Source organism: Mustela nigripes, chromosome 16, assembly GCF_022355385.1.
Source record: "Mustela nigripes isolate SB6536 chromosome 16, MUSNIG.SB6536, whole genome shotgun sequence".
In the NCBI taxonomy this organism is placed as follows: Eukaryota; Metazoa; Chordata; class Mammalia; order Carnivora; family Mustelidae; genus Mustela; species Mustela nigripes.
The window spans coordinates 21,447,203-21,460,378 of NC_081572.1; the positions used below are offsets into that span (position 1 = coordinate 21,447,203).

Sequence of the window (13,176 nt, forward strand, 5' to 3'; positions counted from 1 at the left end):
CCACTTACCATATATGTAAGGGAGAACACAGAACAAAGAGGGATGAAAAACATATGTTGTGCTCATACACAAAAAAGAAAATGGTGTATTTCTCTATTTTGTGAAAATGATTTTTTTTCTAATCTTTTAGTATCTACAAGCAGAACTATTTAATGCTTCCCAATAAATCTAATAAATTGAAGCAGAAGTTCAAAAATTAACAGCCACAATAGTTTATTTACAATTGAACTCTTTATAAGATATTTACAAGACAACCAATTTTACACATCAGAAATGGTATCAAAAGTATGAATTACAACACAGACAACAATATGAAATGGGCATAAAACAAAGCTGAAGTGGACAGACAAGCAATTTCTCTTTTTAATTTATTAACACTAGCTTAAACTTTGTTAAAGAAAGAAACAAAGAACTATGTTTTAGGAGAATTGCAGGGCCTTTGCTGAAGATTGAATTTCACAGTGTTGTATCCCATGTAGGGAAAAAATAAGACTAATTTTCCCCCCACACTCTAACACACTGTAATTTCACTCTTGGAATTTTGCTAATCTACTCTCCAACCTCCTCAACAAACCCCAACATATCCGAATCAAAGGAGAACTGATCTAGAAGAGGGGACAATAAAATGAACGGTCCTAGGTAGAGGGATAACCAAGGAAATAGAATCCATTTAAGTCTGGCCAGATAGCACCTCATGGATTCCTCTTAGTTTAGCTCAAGTTCAGAATCTGGGGAGTCCCCTGGGCAGGGCACAAAGGTTAAATTTGCGAACCCATATCCAAATTAGGAATCCAACAAATGCTGAAAATCAAGAAGAGAGGAATCAGGAACAATGTAAAGAGACACTGATTGGTCTTTTTTTTTTTCTTGGGCACATTATAAAGGAACATAACACAGGTCAGAATAGGAAAGCCAAACAGCTTGCCATATTAAAATGATGGAGAACAAAGAAAATCTGGCCCAGTTTTTCTAGAAATCTCCTTCCTCCCCTTAAGGTGTGAGATGAGAGCCCCTAGTGGAGTAAGTCCTATTTCTCTCTACACTCTTACTGCAGTGAAGTTCACAGCAGGTTCCCTTGTGGAGAGCCCACTCTCCTAAGCAGATGGAGTTACAAATGAAAACCCATAGCCACACACACACACACACAAAAGGAGAAATAAAAGCAGCAAGATCATCCAAGAATACTACATGTGCTGCCGGAATAATTCCTTTAAAAGTCAAACCCAGGGAGCACAGATCAACATGTCACAAAAATCTTTAGCAGTGGGAGGCCCCTGAGGAACTTTTCTTTTCTTCCCACAATGGTATCCCCATTCTCTCATGCTCCATTGATGGGCCGGCCACACACCCTACATACCTTGGCTTCTCCTCTAAAAGTGCTAATAATCTGGGGACATATTCTCTTCAAGGATAAAAGCCCCTACCTTCTAGGAGATTAGACCCCTACTTGTTTTCACACAATAGTCATGAAGACTAAAGAAAGGCAATTCCTATATATTTAAGACCAGAGGTCTTGGCTCTATTTTCCTTCCAGATAGTTACAGGGATCTTACACTGAGACCAAAGTGGCCTGAAGTGCTGTCCTGAAATTTTTTAACAAAATGGGAAAGGGGGACCAAGATGATATACATACAAATCTATTTTTACAAAGTGAATGGAGAAGCTCATTAGGTACATCTGTTTGTTTCAAGATGTAGACATTTGCCAGCCAAAGGAAGCACATATTTCCACATTCACCCCCCACCCTCCCTAAATCTCTATCCCACCACCAAGAGCTCAGCTAAAAGAATAAAGCCCAACTAAGGAATACTTGAGAAGTGATGTGACACAAGGACATCTATACAGGTTCTGGCATGCCATCCTCAAATGTCAACTGCTTTTGTTTAGAGTCATAACTTGCCCTGAACTAACCATCCCCATTCTCTTTTCCAAGGATTTTATTTCTTGAGGAATGGAGGAAGAAATTCAGTTGCCCATTAACTAAGAAAATAATCACAGCCCAAATCCCTTCCCACATGGCTTTATCACAGAATAGTTTTAAGAGAATAACTGTCTTTTCGGACATTTATCTGCCAACTTTTCAATCTCTCTTCTACCCTGTGAAGATGACTTGCTTCATCACTTCACTTTTTATTCCTCATCCGGTCCTTAAGCTCATGGTGAGGTTTTGTTTGTTTGTTTTGTTATAAGGTAAACACCACTATACTCGGACTCTAAGGTAGGGTATACCAGGGCGAGAAGAGTGCCATGCAGGCACAGCTCTAAAGGCAGGGGTTGCTTCATCTTCCACAAGTCTAATGAAGAGAGCCCTTTTACCCCTCTAACGTAGGCAAATGTATAGAAGCAGACCCCTGAGGCTTCCGAATCTGCCATCCTATAGATTTAGCTTGAGAGCTCATTTCCCCAAAAAGGGAAAAGAAATCCCAATCACCGTCCATAATTCACAATTAGCCCAATGAAAGAGTTTTTGTGAAATCAGAGCGATGAAAACAAAACAAGATCAAGGGAATATGGAAGGGCATTATCAGCGAATGATAACATACATGAGGACATAGGTCACATATACAGGTCTCTGCCATTCTCTGGGAATGGCATGCTACAACTATCTGAAGACAGAAGGTTCTTGCCAGCCCAGCTATTTCCTACACGTCCGGTGAGGTGTTTGCTTCTTCTGGATCTCCAACCTGCATCGGCTACGCTCATCCAACCAGGGCAGCTCAAAATTCCTGGCAAAGAAAGGGTAAGGAAATCAACTTGGAAGACAAGAAGGGATTCTGTGTGGACAAAAGATTAACTCTAAAAAGATACTCTGCCCCTCACCACTCCTAACCTTGACTGTCAAGTTCCAAATTTAGAATGTCTCAAAGCCAGAGAAACAGTGTGCTATTAAAGTGACTAAATAATCTCTAACTCAAAAAGCAATCCTTCTAATTATTTTATCACTGCAAGAGTTAGTTGCCCAGATAGACTCTTCTGTCAAAGAGTCATGGCTATTCCTGAGCCACCTGTTCCACCTAATATCTAGGCTTTTATGAGGTCTAAAAAGGAGGTAAAGTGCAGGCTACCTGAGAAGGGAGGAGGGGGTGGAAACTTTTATACTTACTGTGGAGTTAATTTGGGTAATGGTCGTCCAAATGCTACAACAGGCAAGAAGGGGGTAATCATCAAACTTTCAACTATGGAAGAAAGCCAAATGGGACCTTGTTAGTGACACAGAGGGGAAATGTCTGGCAACTACACCTGCTCCAAAATGCTGTTCATTCATTCAGAGCAAGTTTGACCCATAGAGCCTCGCACCCTTTTCCTTCTTTGAAAAACCTACTCTTTAAGATAGACAAAACTTACCGTCATCTGGCTCAGGGAAAAATGAGGTAACCTCAGGCTCAGATTCCTGAATTCCTTTCTTTTTATACATTCTGAGCTGCAGTCGTTGTAAAATTCTTTGTTCCCTGATCCTCTGAATATCCCATCTGGGAAAAAACAAACCAGACAAAACAAACAAACAAACCCAGTATTACTGAAAACCTGCTCTATAAAAGCAACTAACACAATCCAGACACTAGGGAGACCTGTACTGACTCTTTTCTTTCTTTTTTAAAGATTTTATTTATTTATTTATTTGACAGAGAGAGCACAAATAGGCAGAGAGGAAGAGGCAGAAGGAAAAGCAGGCTCCCCACGGAGCAGGGAGTCTGAACCGGGACTTGATTCCAGGACTCTGGGATCAGGACCCAAGCTGAAGGCAGATGCTTAACTGACTGAGCCACCCAAGAGCCCCTGTGCTTACTCTTCTTAATGGGGTAGGGAGAGTGGAGGTAGTAAAGTGAACTGTCTGCCAGGTCAGGAAAGAGCTGTTTAGGTCCAGCAGTCCAAATCATGCATTGATGTTCCACAGAGAGTGGAACTAAGGAAGGGCATACACAAAGAAAAAGAAGCCAAACATCTTTACTTAAGAAGCCAAACATCTTTACAACTACCACTTCAAACGAAGATACTCAACCAATTGCGATGGCAGTAATTTAAGTGTGTTAAGGGCTCCAGGACTTTTCAGAGCATGGATGAGAGAAGTTAGGGTCCAAGGGCTCAGCTGTTCCAGGATGAGTATCTTGTCTCACCTTTTCCTTCTCTTCTCATCCAGCTCCAGTTTTGCATGCCGCTTCGAAAACACACTGTCATCCAGGTTCTGTGTAAAGAACAGCAGCTGATAAACAATTTATCATCATGTGACACATGTGTATACGAACTCATTTCCAGCTTCCAGGAATGTCAGATCTTTCCCCTGCAGGTCCACCTGAGTCTGTAAGTTCTATGGATGTCATGGGAACCTCTTGGTAACGGAATCAACAAAACACATACTCTTCTCCCCACACCCACCCTTGCAGATGGTCCAAACTTAAAAATTATTTAACTTTCCAAGGTGAAAATCATGTCAAACTGAAATAACCCCAGAGGCTTGAGGTAGGGAGGCAATCCTTCCTACCTCCATGCCTTGCAAGAGTCTGAGTTTTAAGAGTCAAATGAGTCTGAAAGACATAATTTTGTTGCTGAGTGGCACATTCTAACTTTTCTACTTAGCATGAAATTTCATTTTGTTTTGAACAATGCCTAGCTATTTCTTTTTGAATAAATCATTTAGCCACTCTGCAACTCAGTTTTCTACATAAACAAGAGTTGGGCTAGATAATTGCTCAAGTTCCGTTCTGGCTTTAGAGTTATTTAACCCATCCATCCTGTCACTATAACACATTCAAGTTAAACCTCCATTTCTACTCTGTGTCTCACTTCCCTCTGCTGACAGGTCTTGGGTACCTACCTCCAAAAGGTCTGAAGGATTTGGGTCCCTTAGAGGCTCTACTGAGTGGTCCCTCCAAGAAGGAACTGAAAAAAAAAAAAAGAAAGAAAAAGAAAGGGAGGAGGGGTGGAACCACCCTTAAATCCAAAGTCACACAACCCTCCTACTATTCACTAGGACAAGAGGCCTCTTCCCAGATAGGACAAAGTTACCAAGTGATAGGAATCCATTCTATGGCCTCACCTGAAGCCACATTCAGTGTCCTCGCTATGGTATAAAAGAACCTAAAATGCCATTGCAGTCTGCCAAACACAGGAGCACAAAAAACCCTAAGCCAATACCTGACAATTCATATAATGGATGCTATTGCAGTTCCTGAAAAACAACTGAAATTTGTAGTCATTTTGAAGTCTATAGTGTAATCATACACCAAAGAATCTCACTCTCCCACATCCAGCTGATGGGAAACACAGCTCCCAACCATCCACCATCCCACCGACCCCCACCCCAGGCCCAGCCAGCACAATTCCTATTCTACTCACCAGCCAAGACTGAAGTTTCTCCTGCAACACTTGATGGCATCAGACACCCTAAATAATGCAGGAAAGAAGAATCATCTCAGTGTAAAAAGAAAAAAAGCCCACACCCAAAATGGAGGAAAGGATCATCACTGAAGTTCTCACTAGGAAGCCATTTTGGTTTTTTTGAGTTGCTCTTTTGAGAATTTCTCTCTGGGGGAGGGGAAGAGGGAACAACAGACAAAAGAAAAGAAAATAAGCCCACCACTTTTTTTTTTACACTGAGACGACTTCTTTTCTTCATTATTTAGGGTGGTTTCCCTGCAACAGTTGATGGCCAAGGATATCAAACCTTAAACTCAGAACATGGCAGGTGAGTAAAAGTTGACCCTATTTTTCAAATAAAAGATCAGTGTTCTCAAAACTTACATATGTAGTCTTCTTAAACAGCTCCCTCCTCCCTCCAAACAAACTACCTTGCTGGTCCAGCCTGAACAACATGCACAAAGACTTTGGCTTCCTTAGAACAAGCCATTGAGCTTCCTCTTGAGATAGGGGCAGCAAGAATAAGGATTCACACGTTTATTCACAACTCAGGCTCCTCAAAGGGCTGGGATTCCCCCCAATCAGACTCCTTCTGTACTGCTATCCCCACAATCTCAGAGGTGTTTGGATTTTCTGTACTAGGGCAGAGAGGGTTTTCAAAACAGCCAGTCAAACAGAACAGCTCTGGACCAAGCCATTTCCCAATCCCGGATGGGAAGTTGCTTCACAGTTTCTCTTAAGTTGTTACACAGCATTGCCATGGCAGCAAGAAAGTTAACCGTTAAGGATGAACCTGTTCAACTGACTGAACCAACAAAAAACCTGAACCTAGATCAGGATCCTGGTCTAGCTCATGTATTCAAGTGTGAGGCCTAATGAATTTTAGATAGTTAAGAAGAGTAATCTATCTTCCCCCACTTAATTTTGTCATCAGAACAGCCAAACAAAGCCTGGAGAATGCTCTTGTCTTATTGGAATGGATTCCCATCCCCATCCCTGCTAGGGCAAGACACAGTGGTAGAAACCTGGGGCGGTGGCTCTATTCAAGAAGACTTCCCCCACCATCACCCCGGAGCGCCCGCAGTGACTGTCACAGACTAACATTACACAATTGAAGGCACATTGCAGTTACTGGTTGATGTAGGAGATAGGGGAGCATTTCTGTGTGGAAGCCATAAAGAAAAAAAAAAGGGAATGAAGACCAAGGTCCCGTACCCGACACCCTCCCCAAGCAGCTCAGATATCCCAAGATAGTCCTTATTGTTTGAAAAATAGTTTGTAGACCATTTTATTTAAATATATGAACAACCAATGGGCTACTGCAATCCAAGTAAACTCTTCACATTTAGAACCTTTGTGAAGTATAGTAAGATAAAGTAAGACTGTTGGTCTTTGGCAGATTCCTCCTGCCCCCCAGACCGGGACATAGAGATACAGATAAATGTTTATAAAGTTAAAGAGCGGAGGCCCAGGTGAAATTCCCCACCCCAAGCTGGCTCCCCAACCCAAAAATTACCATTGGCCCCTGAGAACACCCAAAGACCACCCTCCCAGGTTTCACACAATATCAATTGCAGGAACAGTCGTGCATGGCAAAGTATAAGTTCTATGCATTTCACAGCACAGAAAACCCTTCTTTCAGAGGGCATGCAAGTTGCCGGAGATTACACCCCCAAGTCTGGTGCTCTTGTGATGAGCAACTTACTGGCAAACACATCTCCCAGTGTTGTAAGCAGGCAAATACATTGAGCACATTTTGCTGTAATTCCATCTATTTGCAATGCCTGCACAGTGTCTGTCTCTGGCTGTTAACTTACTCATTCTTGACAGAACTCTGCTTTATTGATTGCACTTTTTTAAAAATGCCAAAGGCATTTTCACACTTGTTAGCTTGACCGCCACCACTAGGGTATAAGAGCAAGTGTTCTCTATGCCTTACTTGCTACAGTCTCCTCCTTCTTTGGAGAGGATTCCCGTAATGGTAACGGTGATGGGGGAGGCTGGTGCCAACGACACAAATACATTTCTGTGGTGGAAAGGTACGGCAAATCTTCTATCTCACTTGAGAAGGCTTTCTCCTTGGGATGGGTGCTGGGTCCCTTCTGGGGAGTGGAGAGTCTTGGCGGGGTGTCCACTGAAGACCGGGGCTTTTCTGGAGTTTCTTGGCTCCTCAATTCACGTTTACAAACAGTTTCAGATAAGGAACCACAGGGTTCCTCTTTAATGGGAGAGTGCTTAGGAGTTTTTGTTTTGACTTTTGAAAATTCAGGAGCCAGCTTTTTAACAGGAATCTTTCTTTCTGTACTTCCAAATGGGGATTTCCTATTAGATAGGGAAGAAAACATTATAAAATGTATTGACTCTTGATAAAATCTTATTTGATTACATTTGGGGGCAAGAGAACAAACAAGTTCAGGTATCTAAATATCTAAACATCTGGTTCAGTTGGCAGTCACAAGCAGGAACAGCCTCATGCTTACCAGTATATGTAACAAGCCCTCAGTTAAGTGTTTGTTGAACAAGTGAGTTTCCATGCTTAAGAACCTCTAATAGTATCTTATTGCCTACTAAATCTAAGAAGGTTCCTATTTTATTCAAGACCCTTTAGCTAACATTAGGTGCCACTACTCTGTGGCCTATTTCATTCCTATCAACCAGAGACCAGTCTCTTATTTTTCCCCCAAATTCTATACCATGTTAGTTATAATCTCTATTTGTTTTTTCTTGCTATCTTTTGGCTTTTTCCCACCAATCTCCTTCCCTCCACCACTATTCCTAGAATGCCACCTCCTTTTCTTTTTACCAACCTAAATTCTATACTTCTTTTTCAAGATCCATCTCCTCCTTAAAGTTTCACTATTCTACCTCAGAATGAATAATCTTTAATGTCTCTGAATCTTACAAAACTCAGTTTATATCACCATTGTCTACTTTCCTATTTTATTGCAACTGAATTCCGATTTTACACCACCTTCACAACTAGTCTGACTTATGTCTTTGGGTCCAAGGACAGTCAGATCTTACTTCTTTATCCACTACTACCTAACATGATGAAGGAATTTAACACTTCCTAATTTGAAGTGAACTGCTATAGTTTTAAGAAACTCAGCCATCACATTTGTTGCCCATTCTCTTTATGATGTACTCTACATTCTGTAATTACTACTGTGACCGAAATGTTCCTAACAGATTTTTATAGCCTACAAGAATGTTTCAAGATAGTTTCTCAGAAATGGAAGACCTCATAATTCAGGATAAGGTGGTATTAAAACTAATTCAGAAATCCTAATCCCCTTCTCTCAGTTACTGGAAACACATGTTCTCATCATGTCCAGACAGTGTAACAAAGTGATCAGCACACCTTTTGTGTCCCTTTCCACTCCGCCCACAAGAGAAAGGCTTGGGAGGCAGAGTCTGGGATGTCTCGGAAAGCTCCGGCTGGCACTCCAGTTTAATTTTCTCCGATAGCTCCGTTTCCTCTCTCTCTTCAGTTTCATAGCCCTGAAACAGCTTGTGCCTTTCTTTCTCGTTATCCTTCTTTACCAGCTGCATCCGCCTTTCCATACGTTCAATCCGAGCAAGGAGCTAAAAGAAAGAGTGCCAAAATGCAGACTTAAAACACAAAAAAATTATACCCAGGTACTTAGCCCCATTTAGGCATCAGTATGGTCTTCAGCCTCTTTCCCTAGACCATAGTAATTCAACTTATTTTTAACAGGCATTAATCTCAATAGTTTTTCCTTAAACACGATACAGAAGACGAGGTACTCTGCTTAATTTTAGGGCTAACCTAACTGAGGAGGGGCATGAGGGAATTTGTAGTTCATTCTTTTGAAAGAAGATCCTCTTCTCTGGGAGGGGCCACAACATGCCTTTCAAATGGCATGGTCTCTCTACTGCTAATCATGTGGCTCCAAGTCAGTTTGGGAGTTTTCCAGAATTAACCTTATGTTCTTTTAGGAGGCCCTAGGTTTCTCCAAATCCTATCCTTTCTACTTTCACTCCAAAATGCTATACACAAGGGCAAAGTCCAAACAGTATATTGAGAAGGAATGAAAAGCTCACAGTCACAGTGCCATGAGGGATTGCAGTGTTATTTGAAAGGGGTGTACAGGGCATTTAAACAATGAACACTCAATCTGGAAGAATTATAACTAGTTCCCATAGTCCCACTGATCATGAAATATGCGTATTTCTTTGCATTTGAGAAAAAAATCTACCTATTTATCTAAATATTAATTAAGCCAAATCTTTTAACTTTAATTAAAGGAGAACTACATAATCAAACTGAAAATGGACGTCTTTAGCATTGAAAACTTCACATTTAGAACGTTTTGAGAAGAGGTGCCAACTATGCTATTTAAACACTACCGTGAGAACTTTATTTGGGTAGACAGCAATATTAATGTTCTCTTCATTATATCTACTTAGCTGCAGTGATTTCAGTAGAGGCCAAACAACAACTGGAATAAGAGAAACAAGCTTAAGCAATGCTAAGACTGCAATACACAACAGAAACAGTGAATGCCAAGTTCAGACTGATACTCTATCCTTAACTCACCCCACTTTTCCTGCCTGGGGAAGTCTGCAAAGGGGTCACTACCTCAGGAACTCAGCAGAAACCTCCACAATTAGCAGAGAGCCCCCCTGTCAGCCATACTGTCATTTCATTTCATCTTCTTTTCATTCACAGCCTTAACATTACTTAACCATGGTCTGTGGGTGACATTTCCTTGATTTCTTCCCCATCACTGGTCCTTCTCTCCCCCCTTCCCATGTAAGGATATGATGTGTTGTAATTACAGTACCATCACACCCCTAGACTGCAGTACAGTAGCTGAGCAGTGCCACCTCCATGTTGAGTAACTTCCACAAATCAAGACCATGAGATATTTTGATGAGACCTGCCCCAGCTCCCATTCCACCTTGCAGAATGCATTCTCCAATAAAAGAGCCCGATGCCTGATGCAATTCATTTGTAAAGCAAAGAAAATAAATAGCCCTCTGCTCCCCTGCTTAGCCCTTGTGCGCACGCACACAACGCCAAAAAGAGAGAGAGAAAAGGGGAGAGGAAGGGAGGGAGAGAGAGAGACTGCTGCAGCCTGAACACAACAATTGTAGAAACCATGTTTATTTTTAGGCAGCTGTGAGGTATGCTAGCACAGTAATACCCACCGCCACCCCCCCCCCCATACACATAGCTTTCCTGGTACCTGAAAGGTTATGTTTTAACGCATAAGGTGCTCTTGACTACTGCTGCAGTGAAAACAAGCCTATATAGCCATGCTCCTCAGAACTACAAAGAAATAATAAATTACTGCCCTACTATCTTAAGATTCTAAAACAGGGATTTTGGAGGGAGAGGGTCTACTTAGTACATTTAATAAACTCACTTTCCCCTCATGCCTTAAAATCTACTAGCCCTTCAACACCATGCTTATACAAGGGAGCTAGCTAGTCAGTGGGTCATGTTTTATAACTCAGATTCTTATTCAAAACTGTCTGAAATCAAAGGCGGTGGTTCTCTTCATATCATTTAAAAAAACTAAAACAGAATTCCACTGTGGATCACCTCTACCTCTCTGGCAGTTAAAAGGCCTACTGCCCTCCTATCTAAAGATGCTACAGCAGTGCAACAGCTGCTCTGTCCCTCTCTAAAAATGCATTTCTAACGCAAAAGCTCTTTCATTTAACCCCTTCCATAAAGCCACCACATATGCATTCCACCTTTACATATTTAACCCTTCACAAATCAGGTCTTTTCCCACTCTCCACGTCTTTCCCACAAGTCTGGGACTGTCATTTTAAATTAACCCTTTGGCACCTGAAACCTCCCCTCCCCCTCCCATTGGGAGGTTGCCCTTTAACCCTTCCCTCCAATCAGACGTGTCTGTGAGCCTGGTTCCCAAGGACCCAACACTTAAGATACTCCTTTGCTGGTGGCCAACCCCCTTACCCCTAACCAAGGGATACCTTAACCTCCTACAGCCCCTTCCCCCGAGCATGCGCACAACTCGCTCGTCGTCCCGAACGTAAATTAACCCCTTCCGTACCGTGTCTCTCTCTGACTTCAGCTCCTCGATCTCCTTTTCCTTGGCCTGCAGCTGCTGCTGCTGCTGTTCGATGAGGTCCAATTGCAGCAGAAGAATCTGTTTGAGGCAGGCGGCCTGACTGGAGGCTCCCGAGCCGCCGCCACCCCCGAGAGGGCTCTTCCTCATACTCTTCCATCTGCCCTCGCTGGCCGCCAGGGTCCCGGCGGTGGCGGTGGGCGCGAGGGGTGGCGGCCCCGGCAGAGGTAGTGGTGGGGGTCCCGCCGGGTCCGAGGCGGTGGCAGCTGGGGGAGCCGCCCCACCCTTGTCCCCAGCCCAGGGCGTAGGCTCTTTGGCCGCCGCCACGAGAGAGCCCGTCTGAATGGGCAGCACCGCCTGATACTTAGGTCGGGGACTGCAGCCGGCTCCCGCGGCCGCTGGCTCCCCCCCAATGCCGGCTTGTTTGGTGGCCGGGGGCGGACAGGGCAAGGGCACCGAGCCGCCCCAGCTCTCTTCCTGCTGCCCGGGGGCCGCCCCGGCCGGGAGTAACAAGCCCCGGCCCTTGCCGCCGCAACCGGCCGGGGAGGGCGCGGGGCTCCCGCCCTGGGAAGAGGCCAGCGGGGGCCCCGGCTCCTTGAGCTTACGGTGCCGGGGGAGGAAGTGGGCTTCGGCCGCCCCGGGCTCGTCCTCGGGCCCGCCCAGCGCCGCAGCCCGCTCGTAGTCCAGTCGCTGCTCAGGGTTGCCGCCGGCAGGGGCCGCGGCCGCCTTGAACACTGCGGATCTCATGGTCATAGTGGTCCGGAGCAGCGCCGGGGACCGAGACGGAGGAGGGGGTGGGGAAGGGGCGAGGTGTGGGGGGTCGAGGACGGAGGAGGGGGAGGGGAGTTTGGCGGGCTCGCCTCAGCAGCGCGGCAGCAGGCCTTGGCTAGCGCGGCTCCTCCGGGGCCCGGGCGCCATCCCGCCGGCGTGCGGAGAAGTGGAGGCCGCGGCTGAGGCCCGCCGCCGGCCCATGGGGGCCTCGCCGCCGCCTCTGCTGCCGCCGCCGCCGCCTTCGCCTCAGAGGCAGGAGCTCGCACCCAGCCGCCCCCGAGCTCATCCCCGGAGCTCGCTTCGGCCCCCCCTGGCCCGGCCGGGCCCGCCTCGTCTCCCCACCCCACACCCCCCCTTCCCCGCCCCGGCCCCCCGCCCCGGAGCTCGCCTCAGCCGCCCCGAGCCTCCATTTTCCCCCCGCTCCTCCTCAGGAGGGGTGGGAGGGATGGGTCCGCCCAAAGCCCTCCTACTCCGGGAGGGGGTCTGTCGCCTCCCCTGGGGGTCTCCGCGGCTCGGGGTCCCCCTCCCCCACAGTCACCCCCAGCGCCTCAGCGTTTCCCTTTAAAAAAACGGAGCCGCTCGCAGCCGCCACCGCCGCAGCCGCCGCTGACCGGAGGGCGCATGCGCCGGGCGGGGAGCGGGCGGGAGCGAACCGGGAGCGGAGAGGAGGGAGGCGGGCCGCGCTATTGTGAAAGGGGCCGCCGGCGCCTCGAGGGGGGCGGGAGGGGGCCTCGGGGGCCTTGGAGGCTGGGGGCCGGCGAGGGGAGGCCAGGGATGAGGGGCGAGGACCGAGAAGCCCGCGGAGGAGCGCGGCGAAGGTGGGCTGCCGAGGGAGGGGCGACCCGGGGGAGGGTCAGGAGGAGGGAAGAAAGGGCGAGGGCGGCGACGAGCAGATGGAGAAAGCGGAGGCTCGCCGGGAAAAAGGAGAGCGAGAGAATGGAGCGTAGAAGAGGGCAGGGGGCTTCAGGAGGCAGACGCGCCC

At 46.1% G+C, this 13,176-nt stretch overlaps 1 protein-coding gene across 2 annotated transcripts; it reads right to left on the bottom strand.

Moving 5' to 3' along the window:
- Positions 1 to 188: 188 nt before the first annotated feature.
- Positions 189 to 12,549, bottom strand: MSL1 (MSL complex subunit 1). Of its 2 annotated transcripts, XM_059379837.1 has the most exons (9): positions 11,409 to 12,549; positions 8,717 to 8,940; positions 7,295 to 7,677; positions 5,335 to 5,382; positions 4,814 to 4,878; positions 4,116 to 4,183; positions 3,346 to 3,470; positions 3,104 to 3,176; positions 189 to 2,726 (listed from the first exon to the last, which is right to left on the bottom strand). In XM_059379837.1, the coding sequence occupies exons 1-9, from the start codon at positions 12,174 to 12,176 to the stop codon at positions 2,636 to 2,638; spliced, it is 1,845 nt and encodes a 614-aa protein (XP_059235820.1). In that variant the 5' UTR covers positions 12,177 to 12,549; the 3' UTR covers positions 189 to 2,635. The 2 variants fall into 2 exon arrangements, with proteins under 2 accessions (XP_059235820.1, XP_059235821.1); XM_059379838.1 differs by lacking the exon at positions 5,335 to 5,382.
- Between the last annotated feature and the right edge of the window lie 627 nt (positions 12,550 to 13,176).